Below are 16817 nucleotides of genomic sequence, written 5' to 3' on the forward strand. Positions count from 1 at the left end.
CTTAGAGACATTCTCTACGTACCAAGCTTGGGCGGCAACCTCTTTTAAACTGTGAAGATTGAGTAACGTTATCTAAACGTGACTTTTAGCAACAGAACAGCTCAAATGAGTGAAGGATATGGTGACCTAATTGACACAGCAAAATGTGATGGTAAATAGTACACTGTGAATGAGTTGTTTGAAAAGCTGAAGTTGGAAAAAGCGACAAACCTTGTGTAGTGGTGTGGACGACTCGGTCGTCTCCACCATGAAACCGTGGCAAACTTCGCCAAGGTGGCAGCGGCAGTGAAGACGTAATGTGCTCAACGTGTGCACTTTGCTAATTGAAGAAAAGTAGCCTTCCGAAGGCGGGTGGAACAAGCGCTGTAGCCCCACTGGATCCGGCTCAATCGGACGTTGTTGAAAAGATCGCACTTGTCTCGAAGCAAAAGGTCAAACTACTTTTTTAGACTTATTGATTACTACTCGAGATTCGCTACAGTGTACCATAAAAGGAGTAAGAATGAAGTGGTGCGCAGATTCGACCAGCACAGACGAATAGTGGAGAACCTTCAACAGACATAGGGGAGGATGTTATGCAGTAACAGCATAGGGGAATATCCTAGCCGGAAAATCGTTCAATACCTTGCTAAGCATGGTATATCACGACAGTTGATGGCGCCTAAAACACCTCAGCAATATGCGGCGGCTGAAAGGTTGAATCGAACATGGTTGGGCACGGCGACGGTTCAAATGACTGAACTTAGCGTCACAGAAGAAGTTTGGGCTGACGTTGGGGTCACTGTATCATACACTCGGAACACGTCCCATGAAAAGCACTTGACGGAGTGGCTGAAAGCCCTCTGACTTCGTAGAGCGGCCACGTTGAGTCTTCCAGCAGTATCTGGATGCAAAGTACGGATGGTTGATAAAAGCTAGTGCAGGAAGACAAAGCTGAATCCATGGAACATGCAGTGTGTGCTGGCGCGTTGCCCAAAAGGAGCGAAAACATATAAACTCTGGCGCAAAGTTCTTTGTAAGTCGCGATCTAACCTTCGATGAAAACAACTTTCCATTCCTGACTGAAGTGGGAGGTCGAATCACCGGAAAAGACGATGATGGTGCTGTTGATCTTATCACAGTCACAGTTCATGAAAAGATCTAATCTGAGGAAGAGAGGGTTGATGATGGCACCACCTACTGTGACGAGGTGGAGATCGCAGAAGAGGAAGATGCCTTTACTCCTCTGGTGGCGGAGACCCCCAACTTGTTAGGACGTTCGGTGAGGATGGCAGCAAAGGAGCAGCTTACGAAATCCTCTTGTTCTTGTAGCATTTTGGCGAGGCCGAGCAGCTCGGATGATCCTCAAACATAGGAAAAACCACTCTCAGCACCCAACGTTCTGGAATAAAGAAAAGCTATAGGAGAGAAGCTAGGCAATGTGGAGAAGAATGACACATGGGAAATAGTTCCAAGACCAAAGGGCCAACAAGTCTTCACATGCAAGTGGGTATACAAGAAGTTCGAAAAAATGGTGACCTGGAGTGTTACAAGGCTCGACTTGTTGCCTGTGGTTATTCTATGGTAGAAGAAGTCGACTTCAAAAAGACCTCACCGGTGTTGAAGCTCATTCTACCCGAATGCTATAGGCAACAGCAATTGAAGAGAGCATCTCTGGCATCTCCGGTGCATATTTAAATGAGACCTTGAAGCAAACTGTGTACATTGAACAACCTGTAAATTACGAGGACCGCAAGGGTGACGTGTTTCTCTTGAAGAAAAACCTATATGGACTACATCAATCTGCACGGGAGTGGAACCTAGAGCTGGACCCAATTCTGAAGACGGAAGGATTTTCTTCATCCAAGGCGGAACCATGCGTGTACATTAAGTAGGAGGGGACATCATCGTAGGTGTCTACGTGGATTATCTCCTGATTCTCGCGAAGGTTAGCCAGGGTCATACACATTCACCAGATCGCTTCGTTCCATTGGACACTCTGCGAACCTACCCTCAGATGGACCACGAGCGAGCTCCCGCTTTTTTTTTTCTTTCTAATAAAACAACTGCGCAACATTCAAGCAAGTCACCCGTTGCTAAATGGACTCCTCTCAGTGTTCCGGCGTTCACCAGGCCCCGGCATCTACGATAACTTGCGGCAGGCTGCGAGTAAGCATAACGACTTTCCTTTAATTTCGCCTGGTCCACACTCTCCACCTACCAGCTTCACACTGCCAAGGATCTTTCCTGCGCCAATAGTACTGTCGAACTCAGCTCTTTCCCAACGTTTGTTGGACCCACCTAAACACGGTTGACCCTACCTTCCTATTTCGATTTGTTTTCTTCGGCTTGCCATCCAGTCTTTACGACAGCCCTAATGATCAAAGCAAGGAAAAGTATTAACACATCTCGCTTACGGACACAGTAGAAGGGCTGACAGCACATTCCCAAAGCATTATTTAGAATTATCTCCCAGATCACACTCCTCTAGCTGTCCATCGCTTTGCACTGCCAGCCTAGTCAGCAAAGCAACCTGCAACACGTCATTGTGACATAAGCACGAAAGTGCGATAGCATGCTTGGTAATTCACGTGTTCGAACAATTCAACTAAAATAATTATTTTAAATGACTGGCTGTGCTCAGGTTTCGTGGTCGGTCCTCGACACGACCACTACAGACTCTAGAAACCAGCATCGTGGGCGAGTGACCCTGCGGAGAGACAATCGTGCCCTGGAACAGTCATATGTGTGAACCAGAAGCTTCGAGCAGACAACGCCTCACGTATCCTCCCTAGTGACGGAGTCTCATCGCAAGCTTACCTTTCTTCGTGGAACTTTGCCGTGCAACACCAGTCCTCCACAGCACTTTTAGCCTTGGCCACCAGGTAACTTTCTTGATTCCCATTGCGCACACACGGACGCCGCCTGGACTGGCTCACGGAAACTATGGACTGCAGCACATCTTGTTGTCGTACTTCTGTAGTATATATATTTTCTATCGCAATACGCGCTAGGGGGCCCGAGAAGCTCGGCGAAAAGAAAGAGCGCCGCAAGTCCTTGTGGACGCGGTAGATCGCGATAGCGCGTGCTTCCCGTCCGGTCGCCCCCGCTTGCCACACCTTGGGGCCATCGGCAACATGGCCTGGCCGGGTCCCATAGGCCGTGGCCGCAGCGACTTACGCTCCCCAACCACCTCCACACCCTATAGAGGCGTGAAGGCTTCAGTAGTTGGGGTCATGCCAGTACTCAAGAGGCAAAATAAGCATTGAAAGTTTTTGAGATGACTTTGATCATTTTGAGGGAAACGTGCTGCACTCTACCTGGGTGGTAGCATACATGGGCGTGTAGAATTGCGGTTCAGCATATCAAATTTCGAAAGAACTACGGCACGATTGCATGGGCTATTTATCAGTAAAAAAATTTAACTACCGAAGAGCCCGCGTACATTCTGTATTTTGTGTAATCTGTAAAAAATATATCATATTTTCACATTAAACAGTCTGATTCTGATTCTCACTTTTGTCAGTAAAGTGTACCAGTAAAGTACCAGTAAAGTAAAGACGATATATGATTCACCTACAGAGCGTTTCAAAGCGCTGGCTTGCACGATCGAATCTATAGTGGTATTTGTTTCTTCGAGGTTACGTCCATGAACTGAGTAGAGCTGCAGTACTGAGGGAATCGGGTTCAAAATCCGCTTAATGTCGGATATGGCTTTTTGTGAGATTAATGCGTTAGCACCTGGACAAGAGCACACATAAATTGGAAATTAGTAGGGTACAAATGCTCACCGAAAAAAAGAAAACGTTTGGCAATTCAACTCGTTTAGTTTTTCTATATTTTTCCTGCTCTAACTTTTCTGTGTATTTTCGCTAACATTTCCTGTTCGTGGATATTCCTGTTGACGGACGGTTGGTGGCTAACAAGAAAATTGTTCGATGGTTTACTCCGTTTTGAGAGTAAATGTTACTGCGCTCATGATTGCAGCTTTCAGAGGATACGAAAGCGGTAAATATGGAACGCGGTTGTAACAAATCACGCAAGTAGAGAAAAGCACGCTGCACGGACCATATAAGAAGTACAAAAAAAAACAGCCGGTGACAAGACACTGTTGGATACAGACCCTCTTCCTAGAATCACTCAAGTTCCTCGACCACATCCAATCGCCGTCGCATTCCAATTATGGTGCGCCGGGGCGCGTCTACCACGTTACCGGGCCCGCCAGGCAGGTTGACGACTCCCACCTTGTGCGCCGCACGTCAAGCTATTGTCTCCCCCCCCCCCTGCTTGACTCTTCCCGAAAGTGCTACAGGAGGCTGGTCTACCACGTTAGCGGACCCGCCAGACAGGTTGTCGACTCTCACCCCGTGCGCCGCATGTCGATCTATCGTATCCCCCCCCCCTGCTTAACTTTTCCCGAAAGTGCAATAGGAGGCTGGGACGATTCCAGGTAGTTGAGCTGTTTTGCGGCTCTGGAATGTCGTTCGAGAACAACATGTCTCCTCGAGCTGAGCGCTTCCAGGCGAGCAGGCGAGGCCAGAGGCAAGTCAACCATCGGACAATGGAGCGCTTGGAGCGTCCCTATTGGCCGAATGTGACGGCACTTGCACGGGCACTTACCATTGGAGGAAAATGACGACACCTGAGCAGGCTCGACGATTGGCCGAAAATGACGTGACCCCGGGAGAACGAAGGGGTTAAAAGCGACAGACAGGAAGAAGAGTTTCTTCCGTTCTTCTTGCCACGGGCAGCAGCGTCCGATTTGCTCCCGGCCTTCGATGATTTTATGATTGTTTATTACTTTGTGCTCAATGGCAAGATTGCCATTGCCGCACTCAATGGCGAGATCTAATAACACCTATTTCTACACCACAAACCCCGGCCACAATCCTTTTATTACAGGCATACAGCCATGCTCTCAAGGGCATGATTCGTCCAGAGCTTCTTCACATATTTCAGAAACTAAGACTTAATATGTCTCTAAAGCAAAATCGATATGTCCGTATTTGTGGATGATGAAGCTACAAACAAATGATAAACGACGTTCGCACAAATTTCATTGTGGTTACGTTATCAAAGGCAATTTCCTTACTCCACCCTACGGAGACCAATTCTGTTAAAGTTAAGAACGGTCTCTCTTGCAGCGTAAACAGCTACAAACCACTATGTTAAAGAGGCTGTATTAATAAAAATAGAAAGCTTCCCCATTTTTCCTCTGCTGTTTACTTTTTTTACAGTGCAGACATCGACGCAATAACGTCGGCTCACCAATTGTGTGACATCCAGCAGCGTCCAGTACGGCCCATTCGGAACAGGAGGGTAGTTGTTGGGGACCGTTTGCGCTGCACCGAACAAGACGAGGATTCCAAGGGGAACGCACTTGAGTAAGATCGCCGCAACCTTTGCTGGCCACAGCTCGTCGCCCATCTTTCCAACACGTTCTACAGCTAAAAAAAAATGGAGAATGGCATGTAAGCAAGGCGCATACTTTTCGCAAATTGTAGCAACCGTCAGAGGTCATCATTCCGTTAATTTATTGGTTTCTTTAGTTAATTATTTATTTACTTGTTTATTTATTCATTTACAGATACTGCAGCACATGAAGGGCTATTGCAGAAGTGGGTACCATTCATAATGTACAAAAAAGTAAGCGTGTTCATAAGAAAAGAAAGTCGCCGCTTCGCCCCAAAAGCGAAGCATCGCCTGCGATAGCAAATTAGTGGACAGCTATATGATGTAAGAACAGTAGTTTTATCGCCGTATAAATTTGTAAACATAAGCATACTAAATAAATTAAGAAACTCTGTCCGACACGCACAAGCAAACATGAACACGTCGCACTCGATGACCGCAGAAACGGACTGTCAAAACGCTGGAGTGGGGAAGCGCGGCAGCATCAGCTAGCGAATTGACTTTCGTCCTGCCGTTCACATCGGCACGAACTTAACCGCAAAAACACAGCGTACGGCGGACTCTGTGCCCATCGCAGATGGCTTTAAAGATACAGCGGCCCGGGCGGGCGCGCGCTGCAGCCCGGCCGCCCGGAGTAGAACGCGCTCCTCCCTCATCAGGACCGAAACATGGTCAATCCGCCCATCCGTTCCGCCCTCGTACGCCTGCGTGCGGATGGCTCTCCGGTCGAGACGGACGAGCGGTCGCAACTCTGCCATCCGCACGCCTGCTCGTCTCTCATTGGCTGGTCCGAGGCGGCCGGGGTCAAGCGTCGTCACGGCAAACAGCGCTTGCTCGAAGCGAAGTGAAGCCTCAGCTACAGCCGCGTCCGAAACAGTCTATTTTTCTCCTTGTTGTTTTTACTAGAGTTATCAGGCACCCACGGAGATAGTCATCGAATACAAGCTGGTGTACCCTTCCAGGCCTCACCAGTGCGTGCGAACGCGGACAGAAGCAGACGAAGCGCAGGAAGTGTGTTGTGTTTGCGAGAGCGTCGGAAGAAATATTTGAAGACGTTGAGTTCGTGAGCCGTGCTTCGTGTGTGCGTTACAAACGAGACGCTTATCACATACACGTGCATTCTGGGTAGGACACATGTTCAGGGCGTGGCGAAATAAATAGTGCCCGATAGGCGCAGCCAGCGTACACGATTCGTATCTGTTCTGTGTATGCGGTTCGTTGCCGCGAAGTGGTGAACGCCAGTCCTTCGCAACTTTCAGAATTAATGATACGATCAATAGCAATAACATTTTATTGCCTCGTTGTTGCTCTAATTCCACGTGTTCGATATTGCGTGTGAGCCGTTTTGCCGGCTGCGATGCGCCAAGGTGACCGCGGCATTCGAGCTGTGTCCTTGCTGTTACGAAATGTGTTCGCAAGCTACAAATCGTGATATATACATGTGCGATGTGTCGCAGCGTTGCTGGGTGTAGAAGTGCTCGTTCTACGCGATGTGCGTGTGCTCAGAAGTAAACTCTGCAGAAGTGTCACACTGGAATTTTCTGATTCGTGCATGTATCGTTTATTTCAGTTGTTACTGCGCTTCTGAAGGTGGTTCTACTGTGGGGAAGTTAAGGGAACATCATAATAGTTACGTGCGTCAAAACCCGCCTGACAGCACTGTGGACACTCCTGACAGTACTAATGTCATGAATGAAAATTTCTGGCAGCCTTGCTTTTTATCATGTAGACATTGGTGTGAATAGCAAGAATTTCTAGATTGCACGGCATTGCTTTATATGTTGTAATGCAAGCGGCTTACACACCCAAAAATCCTAACTGCTTGTTTCTGGCTGGTGAATAAGCACAGAGTTTGTAAAGACACCAGTGGCATGGTAGATGAATACGTTATAGGTCATAACTGGATACTTCCCTTCTTATTAGTACAAATTTTACATTTTATGATAAAAAGCAAGAAGATTATAAAAATGAACACGTAAGGCAAGTAATAACAAGTAACAAGGAAGTGTCACCAGGTGTGGGGATATACGATATTTTGCTGGCAGCCAGCAGAATTGCGTGAAAAAAATTTTGACTAGAGTTCTTCCTCCCTGGCTAGCTATGGTTATATTACTAATGCAGGCGCAAATGGGTAAGCGAAAGTTTGCCGTTAATTTGTATATCCACCCTATTTGATTCTTTGGTTCGTGTCACCTGTTTTTGCACGTGTGAGCCTTCAGTTTAAAACGACCAGCGCAAGTACCAGCATTAGGTGCCTTAAAAGTGCTTTATTTCCTGTCCGCTTGTTCATTCTACCGACATTAATTAGCAAATAATGTGCATTAAACTGACTTGGGCCTGCAAAGTTTGTCCATTAAACGTTTTTCCGGTGCGCTTTCATCTACCTGCAAGCATACTGCTACCTACCATTCGTGGGTGTAGGACGTCGGACTCTATAAAGGGCTATCTCATTGATTTCTTTTTTTGCACTGGCCACGATTCCACTCATTAAATGGACCATATTCAGCTGCGCTGCCAGTCTATCGAAAGAGGTTCCTCGCCTCTTGTCATTGTTTAGCATGGTCATGGCCAGAGTGCATTGCACGTGAGAATTCAGCTGCTAGCACAATATAAAACGTGCCTATAACTGTCATGAGAATATCCTGAACATAAATTTTCATAATTATGACAGCATTAGTTCTGCTGTCGAAGCCAGCCAATGAGGAATAACTGCTGGAAAAATTTTCGAGCGACTCTGCCAGCAGAGTATCCTCACCCTATATTACATAAGCCACACTGTCTTGGTCCGTGTGTTGCATTTTTCTTTTTTGACACAAATTTACTACCCAGCCAGATAAGTTATTGTCAAACCATAAATTTTAGGCCCATACACATGGACACCTGTAATTTTATTGTATGATGGAAAGGATACTCATGCCTAGCTTAGATTAGCAACAACAGCTTAACTTATGGACGGAGTTCAGTTACTGCATGTAAGAAAAAGAAATGATTGCCTAATAGGAATTAGACCGGTAGAAAAAATTATTAGTCTTTATGTCTGATTGTATACGTTGTGCTCTTCCGCCCACTCTTTCGCCCAGGCCAAAGCAGTCAGCTGAAAGGACAAAGGTGCATCGAACAGCACGGCTGCTGACGCGTGGCCTGCACTCCCGAGGCTACATGCCCCTACTGAGCGGAATGATACTTTTGCAGTAGGGGACACTTCGTCTGTTCCTGATAAATTGGCGGACCAAGATCCACAAATTGTTGTTATGATCAGCTCTCTGGTGAGTGCTATTCGTGTTCTTCTGGACAAGCTACAGACACCAACAGCTCGAAGTGCATTGCAACTGCTGGATGCCATCAGTCCGGTTCTGGCGAGACTTCAGAAGTCTAGTGCTTGAGAACTTCTACAGCAGAACCATGGCTCATCTACAACAACAACGATCGTTCCGGGATGATGTGAGAAGTGCCTCCGTATTCCAACGGAATGCGAGAGGCCTGAGGTCTCGTATTTCGGATTTTCGGCAGTTCGTATTTGAAAACCATTATTCTATACTGGTCATCTGTGAACCGAACTTATGAGCCTCCATAAGACTATCGGGATGTGAATCTTTTGTTTCAAGCACGTGTGTCCGTAGTAGTACGGTTCTGGTTTACATTCGCAAGGAGCTTACGTATTTTTCCCAACACGTAGCGCCACACGACGGTAACCAATACGTCTGTGTTACTGTGAAAAAGAAGAAGCTGTCTTTTACTCTTACTGGCGTCTACCTTTTCCCAACAAGTCAGTTTGATAGAAAAAGACTGGAAGATATTATGGCTGCTACTCCCAGTCCTTGGATAATAACAGGGGACTTCAACGCTCACCGCCATATATGGCGAAGCTCCAGGATAAATTCGAGGGGCAGGTCACTAATATCCTTTGCATCAGGCCACAACCTGTGTCTTCTAAATGACGGAAGCCCGACATTTCTGCGAGGAACTACGTACAGCAGCTGCCTTGACTTGACTTTGGTGTCACGTTGCCTGACTTTGAGCGTGCAGTGGTTCACTGATATTGAAACCCATGTAAGTGATCATATTCCGACCTATGTGAGAATCGATGGACTAAACGCCGCATTACCGCTTGTCTCTCGCCAAATCGACTGGTCAGTCTTTCAAGATCGCGTAGAAGACACATGCAAGACACATAGTGCACGCAGATTAGAAGACATAATTGCAGACGCTATGCAAGATTGTACACGCAGCTTCACACATCCATCAAAGCGTACAGAGAATGCCATTGAATTGGAAAGGCTTCGTGCACTACGTCGCCGAGCCGAAAGTAGGTACAGGCGCACGAAGTCAATTCTTGACCTCAGAGAAGCTCGGCGCATGCAAAAGAAGATCAAACGCCGAATGGATAAGCTAGCAGTTCAAAGATGGAAATTGTTTTTGCGACTCACTAGACCCCGCAAGCCATTGTTCCATGTGTGGCGGACCCTACGGGGTCTTTGCTCAAGTCCCCAGCAACGATACCCATTCAACGCCATTGCTCTCTATCAAAACCGCCGTGAGATAGACGTCGCAGAGTAATTTTGTGCGAACGTCGCCGGCGGCACAGTTTTAGACCCTGACATGGCTCTAGGCAACATCCCCGGCCCACGAGATGCAAGTATGGACGCTCCATTCTCCATGGAAGAGTTAGAAGCTGCTATGGCGCTATGCAGGTGTACGTCTTCACCAGGGCCCGATAGCATAACAAATACTTCTTTGCGCCACCTAGGCAGAAAAGCACGAAGAGAACTCCTCAACCTTTGTAATAGATCATGGCAAGATGGTGTCGTCCAACAGGAATTGAAACGCAGCCGCCTGGTACCGCTTCTAAAAGCAGGAAAGTCACCGCTCGAACTGGCATCCTATGGGCCTATAGCCCTTGCCAGCTGCGTTGGGAAGCTCATGGAACGTATGATCCTCATGCGTCTCGAATGGTACCTTGAACACCACAAAATTTACCCTGACTCTATGGCGGGATTTTGACGCGGTCGTTCATCGCTTGACAGTGTCATCGATCTAGTATCATCTGTGGAACAACAAAAATCTCGGAAGCGATTATCAGTAGCACTCTTTCTTGGCGTGAAAGGTGCTTACGGCAACGTTTCCCATCAAACCATTCTAGACGCACTTTTGGCACTTGAACTAGAAGGGCGAGTATATCGTTGGGTCAGTAACTAATTGACACAAAGGTCCTTGTTCGAACGTACGGAAGAAGGATGGTCCGACTACTGACCACTACACATGCCGAGGCGTTCCCCAAGGCGGTGTTCTAAGCCCTATTCTTTTCAACCTCGCGCTCCTTGGGCTGGCCGAATCCCTACCGGAAACAATGAGTGTTTCAATCTACGCCGACGACATCTGCATCTGGACATCAGCGGTCACTCGCCTGCAGGTTCGCGAACGGCTACAGAAAGCAGCAACACAAGCATCTGACTACCTTCACACACAAGGCCTTACCATCTCAACAGAAAAATGTGCGTTAGTCGCTTTCACGCGAAAAGTGATGACTTCTTATCCAATATGCATCAATGGTCAGCCTATCTCCTACAAGAGAAATCGCCGGTTTTTGGGCGTCATTGTAGACGGGGACCTCACTTGGAGTCCTCATGTTGCCCACTTAAAGAAGAAGCTCGCATCTATTGTCCACGTCTTCAAGTTCATCGCCGGCAAAACATGGGGATCGTCAGTGGGCTCCATGCTACAGTTATATAGAGCACTGTTCATCGGATTCCTGCGCTATAGCTTCCCCGTGCTTGCTAAAACGTGCAAGTCAAATCTTCGAGAACTTCGGAGCGTGCAGGCGCAGGCACTACGTGTTTGCCTAGGCCTTCCGCGCAGCGCCTCAACAGTTGGAACCATTATAATGGCTCAAGACCATCCTATCACGACTTACATTAGCACCGAAACGCTTAGAGCCCATGTTCGTCATGTTTCACGGATGCAGTCAAGCTCTCTTGCGTGCCTGCCAGAACGACGACCACAGGCGTCCTTCTCCAACAAGGTCAGCATCCATCGTGCCTCCTTACCATCGGATTTCCCACCCTCAGCACGTTCAACCTCAGCTTTGTGGTGTTTAAAACAACCTCAAGAGCGTCTTACGGTTCCAGGGATAAGAAGTAAGACCGACCTGCCTACCTTGGCCTTGAAGCAAACAGCTCTGGATTGTTTGCAGACTTTCTCCTTTGATCGAGTCCACATATATACGGATGGCTCAACCACTCAGACCTGCTCCACCAGTGCAGTGGTTATACCATCAAGATCACTAAGCATCCAATACAATATTTCTCACTTGACAACATCGACCGATTCGGAGCTTGCTGCCCTCCGAGGTGCCGTTGATTATATTAATAACCAACCGGCTAATCGGTGGGCTATATTCTGCGATTCTAAGGCGGCCTTACAATGTCTTCTAGCATTTCTTCGTCGCGGGTCATGTGAACAACTCGTGTCGGAGATACGAGAAATGCACCATCACATAATTGCGAAAGGACACGACGTCGTGTTTCAGTGGCTGCCTGGTCATTGCGGTATCTCCGGCAACGACCTCGCTGACGAAGCTGCTAGAAAAGCACACGAAGGAGCAACCCTCGTTTCAATACCTTTATCGCGGACCGACGCAGCCCAACACTTAGGCAAGCTAGCGCACTCTTTTGACATTGAAAAAGTGGCACACACCTGAATTCACTCAACATCGATTGCATTCCGTCGATCCCTCTATGCAACTGCGGCTGTTACCAGGTCTTCCGCGAAATGAGGAAACAGTGTTGTGCCGCTTACGTTTGGGCGTCGCATTCACCATTGCTTATGCATTTCTGATTGGAATGGCTGATAGCGCCGAGTGGAATGCCTGCGGTGTCGAGGAAACCATAGAACACCTACTGTGCTACTGCCCATCTTTTGAAAATGAAAGGCAAGACCTCTCTGCACAGCTCTCAATCAGCTAGATGGAAAGCCGTTCACCTTGAACAAGATCTTGGGACCATGGCCTCGCATATCGCAGCTGCAAAAGGCCACAAAAGCGCTGCTGCGATATTTGAAAGCGACCGGATTGAGTCAGCGTCTGTGATCCGTACTGAATGACCGACTGATATCTCTAGTGGACTTTCTCTTATAATCTTTCCGTCCCCCATTCCCTTTCCCCAGTGTAGGGTAGCCAACCGGGCTCAGTCTTGGTTAACCTCCCTACCTTTCATTTATCGTTTTCTCTCTCTCTTGATGTACACAGTAGCACATAAACACAAATGTATGTGTACCTTGCGTTTACATGAATGTGTGTGGGAATAAAACAGCACAACTTCTAATACCAAGGGATGTCACACCTACTATACCCAATCAAAGATGTTCTATATGGTATTCAGGTGATATTATTTAAATTTTATCACAAGATGCAGTTACAACATTTTGTACCTGTATGTAAACCAATTTATGGACTGTATCCGCTGCATGTAAGAATGCATATTTTAGACCAATGACAGTGCCTGACGCAGCAGCTTTTTATTTAGCTTTTGTCATTGCTTATTAGAGGGATCTTGCTGATTATGCCGTTCAAACAACTCATATAAAGATTTCTGTTTAGTATACCAGCACTAAAATACTGAATGCAGCTGCACTTCTTTGTACACTATTGAGATGAATTCCACTGCTCATCGTTCTATCACGTGTTGTTCTTCAGTCACACATGGTGACTGTATTTGGCGTCATGAGTTCTAGGCTTGCTTTTACTTAAGCCTTTCGATGAAGTCAAATCTGCCTCTTCAATAGTCAATTTAGTGGAAAGCCACCACTGAACCAATAGGTCAAAGACCAATTCCTGTATGGCTTTCGCCAATCAGATCGTCTGCGGAAACTATGTGTGATACATCACTTCAGCTGCACCAATAATCACGCAGCTGAACTTGCTACATGTAGTTAAGTCAATAATATAGACAGAGGAAAATGTTGCACGTATGAAACCATTACTCATCCCTTGAAATGTGAATGACCCAAACTTTCATGAGCATAGTGGTCACAACCGTCCGGCAGCACAAATGAGAACACTTGTGCTATCACAAGTGAAAGGAAGTAGAATAGTGCCACCATCTCAACTGGTTTGTCATGATTCCCTTGTCTGCAAGCTTCTTCTCTATATTGGATAGGCGTACTGTTTTACGAGCCCACAGCTTTCACAACATTTACGGCACTAAAGAAGGCACAGCACAGATACGAGTACTGAAGAGGTATCTGCACGTAGAGCAGAGGGAACTTATAGATAAGTTCAAAAATATACAGGCAAAACTACGTCAAACAAACTATTTTCACATTACGAGATATGCCACCGACAATGAATGCACATTCAGAACCTGCAATAAGTGCTATGTGTGGAAGATGTACACGCGTGCTGCGGAAAATTATTTGCCTTTTAAATATTGACGTAAAAAAATTCCAGTCTGTACTTCTGTGTCGGAGGGTAGAATATAAAAGGATAGGTGCAAAGATAATTTTGTATGTAGCAGTCCATTATAAATGCGCTACTAAAGCTGCACCAAACATAGCTATCTGTGTGGAAAGCATTGGACAAGGTACCATATAAATGTTTGACGCATTAAAAATCTTTTACATTGAGCATTCTGAGCTCTAAATGTGAAATGCATGCTGTTTTCAGCTACAGGTAGCCCATATATATTTGACCTGCGCCACAAAGAGCTGACGTGACCAAAAAGTTTTACGCCTGAGTTTTATGCTGCTTTTCGGGGTGTTTAAAGTGACTTAATACAGTTTTGAATTTACAAATTGCTTCACACGTTCATAGCTATAAAACCAAAGAAAACTACTTGCATTGTGACTGCGAGGTCACAACGCGAGAATTTGTGTGGTATCCTTCCTGTCCATCGATGTGGCCTTGCAGTATATATATATAATATGTCACACCTGCAAAGCTGAGCATCCGCTGTTACATTTGAAACGCTTTTTTGAATGCTATGCAGTTATGCTTATAAGCACATTCTGACAGCAAATCTGCACCCCCTTAATTTAAGCACGATGTAAAGGGATCTTTGTGCATAGCCAAGTTGTTCTGGGGTGGCTGCAGGAATACCATAGCGTCCAATGGCACCGCATAGTCCAGGCGTAACAGTGAACAACTGAACAGTGAACAACTAGTAAAGAAAGCGGCTGACACTACTAAGCTGACCCATATGTACGAGCATTATCTAAGCCACACGCAAAGTTGCTTTCAGTGTACTCAATTACCACAGCTTTGATTTGTCAAGTTATATTACTGCACACACACAGCGCTCAAACAAAATCTGTACAATGGTGAGTAATGCGGCAAAGAATGAAAGATTACTTGTGATCGCGAATTTGAATAGTACATGTGAGTGCGTCCTAAATAAGCAGTATACGCGTTTTTTTTTCCCGAACAATTTTACGTTTGGCACAGAGGCTGAGCCACTGTGGCCTCTTGACTGCAATAATCTGTGCTCTTTTACACAGTGCGTATGGACGTATCATTCATTTGGCTACCCGAATAGTAAATAAATAATGGAGCTCACCAATCTTGCAGTTTTGTGCATTAGTTTTGTGCAATTTTGTGCATTATCAACAACATTGAACCTAAGGAACTGTTCGCTGATTTGTTATAAAAGTAAAAAAATGGCAATGAATGTTTTCTCACTTCTGTGATCCTGTCTTCCGCCATAAGAGCCTTCATTTTATTCTGATGTGCATGTTAAAGCAGCTACTAATTAAGAAAGACAAACACAAAACCACTAATTACATCAACTTTTTCACCTCACGAGAGGTCACGGAACTCACTGCTAAGCTAAGTCACTCGATAACCTCGGTTTGCTTTCAAACAAAATACAGCTACTGGCCAGCTGCATATGTTATGCTATGCATTTTTTTATTTCCTAAAATATGGCTGTCCATGAGCTACCTAGGTTCTTACTGCATAAATACATAAACAACATGCAGCCTCTGCCCAAATAACTCAAATAACTTTAGTAGAGCTTACCATAGTTGATGTATCATGTGCATGCTGTGTGAGCTTATTTTTTATATGTAGAGCAATCAAAATAGAACACTCATGTATGATGTTGACAGTATCAAACACTCTCAAGTCATTCATCCTTATTTACTGCTGTGGCTGAGAGAGGGAGCATGCCCATTATCGTATGCCTTAATTTTGCGAACTTTGGTAATGTTTTACACATTGTTTAGGGTGGCAACAGACTGGCCACCCAGGATGGCGAGAAAGAATGCAATTATTTGATTTCCCTAAGGAAACTTCTCTTATCAGGAATACAAAATATTTGCTTTCAAATCAGTATTCTCTTTGAAAACATCTCTAGTATATGTCTGTATGAGGTCACTGCTATACGTAGATGTTCCTTTTATGCCAGTCCTAATGAATTGTACACTCGCTGCTTAACCTTCAATTCTTTGCTGCATCAAGTTAACCACTTATGCACAACTTTTCTGCACACGGTGAGAACTTCATCCATGACAAGCAACATCATTTGAGTTTATATTTTCCTTAAAAAGTTTACAAGCAGTAAATATAAAATTTCTATTATTCGTGTTTGATTCGTCCCTTCATCTTTGGTGGATTTATATATTTAAAAAAAGGAAAAGGCATTTCATGCATCCAAGCAGACTTAAAATTGGCAGAATAAAAAAAAAGAAAGAAAAAGCGCGCAAGCAAATACAAGCATGTCAGAAAGCTGTACTCGGAGGCTCACAGGCGTGCTCAGTGGTAAAGAGAGGTGTCCCGGCGAGCTACGCAGATGTATTCCGCGACAGATTCTGGCAAACTGTTACTGGCACTACAGAAACTGCGCCGTCGCGCAGAACACGGAGATTTCGAACGAATCACTTCCGGCGATAGTTTCACTTTCGCGTAACACAGAACGCAGCACGTTGGATGATTCGAGAGGTTTGTGCTGAACCAGGCATGGCAGCGCGCATTGAAAGTTATCGTCCGAGAACACATCTCATGTTGCGACATCATGCCATTGCAATATATTTTTTTAAACATGGCGCAGGTAAATGACTGCGCAGTGTTTCGAACAAGGATGTCGGTGCCAATGCAATTCAACAAGTGCAGCTGCAGAACGCAATGTGGTAGCCTAGAGTCGCAGTTTCACCATGAAGCGGAATCTTGAAATCACATCTTCAAAGATATGCCAGTATCTTCTGCGGACATCGCCTCCTCTACGTACACGAGGCGATGTCAGCTGTCAAAGGTAGTTGCCAACATTGAACACCTTTGCTCCGCAGAACGGCTGCCGGCTGTCAACAGACCGCGTCGTCCAGTAGGAATGCGCATGCGATCCGCTCGTGCGGATTAAGCGTGCACCGAATTTTTCGGCACCATCCGCGTTTTGGGCGCCCGCCCCGGTCCGCATGCGGGCGGACGAGGGCGGCACGGA

General features: G+C 46.0%; 1 protein-coding gene across 1 annotated transcript in view; it reads right to left on the bottom strand.

Moving 5' to 3' along the window:
* LOC142592599 (ATP-binding cassette sub-family C member 2-like) overlaps positions 1 to 16817 on the bottom strand; it is a 244672-nt gene that overhangs the window by 206347 nt on the left and 21508 nt on the right. The window contains exon 2 of the mRNA XM_075704136.1: positions 5248 to 5426. Coding sequence (XP_075560251.1) covers positions 5248 to 5406 — 159 coding nt within the window. The 5' untranslated portion in view covers positions 5407 to 5426. The remainder of the gene's footprint in view (positions 1 to 5247; positions 5427 to 16817) is intronic.

Source organism: Dermacentor variabilis, chromosome 9 (assembly GCF_050947875.1).
Source record: "Dermacentor variabilis isolate Ectoservices chromosome 9, ASM5094787v1, whole genome shotgun sequence".
Taxonomy (NCBI): domain Eukaryota; kingdom Metazoa; phylum Arthropoda; class Arachnida; order Ixodida; family Ixodidae; genus Dermacentor; species Dermacentor variabilis.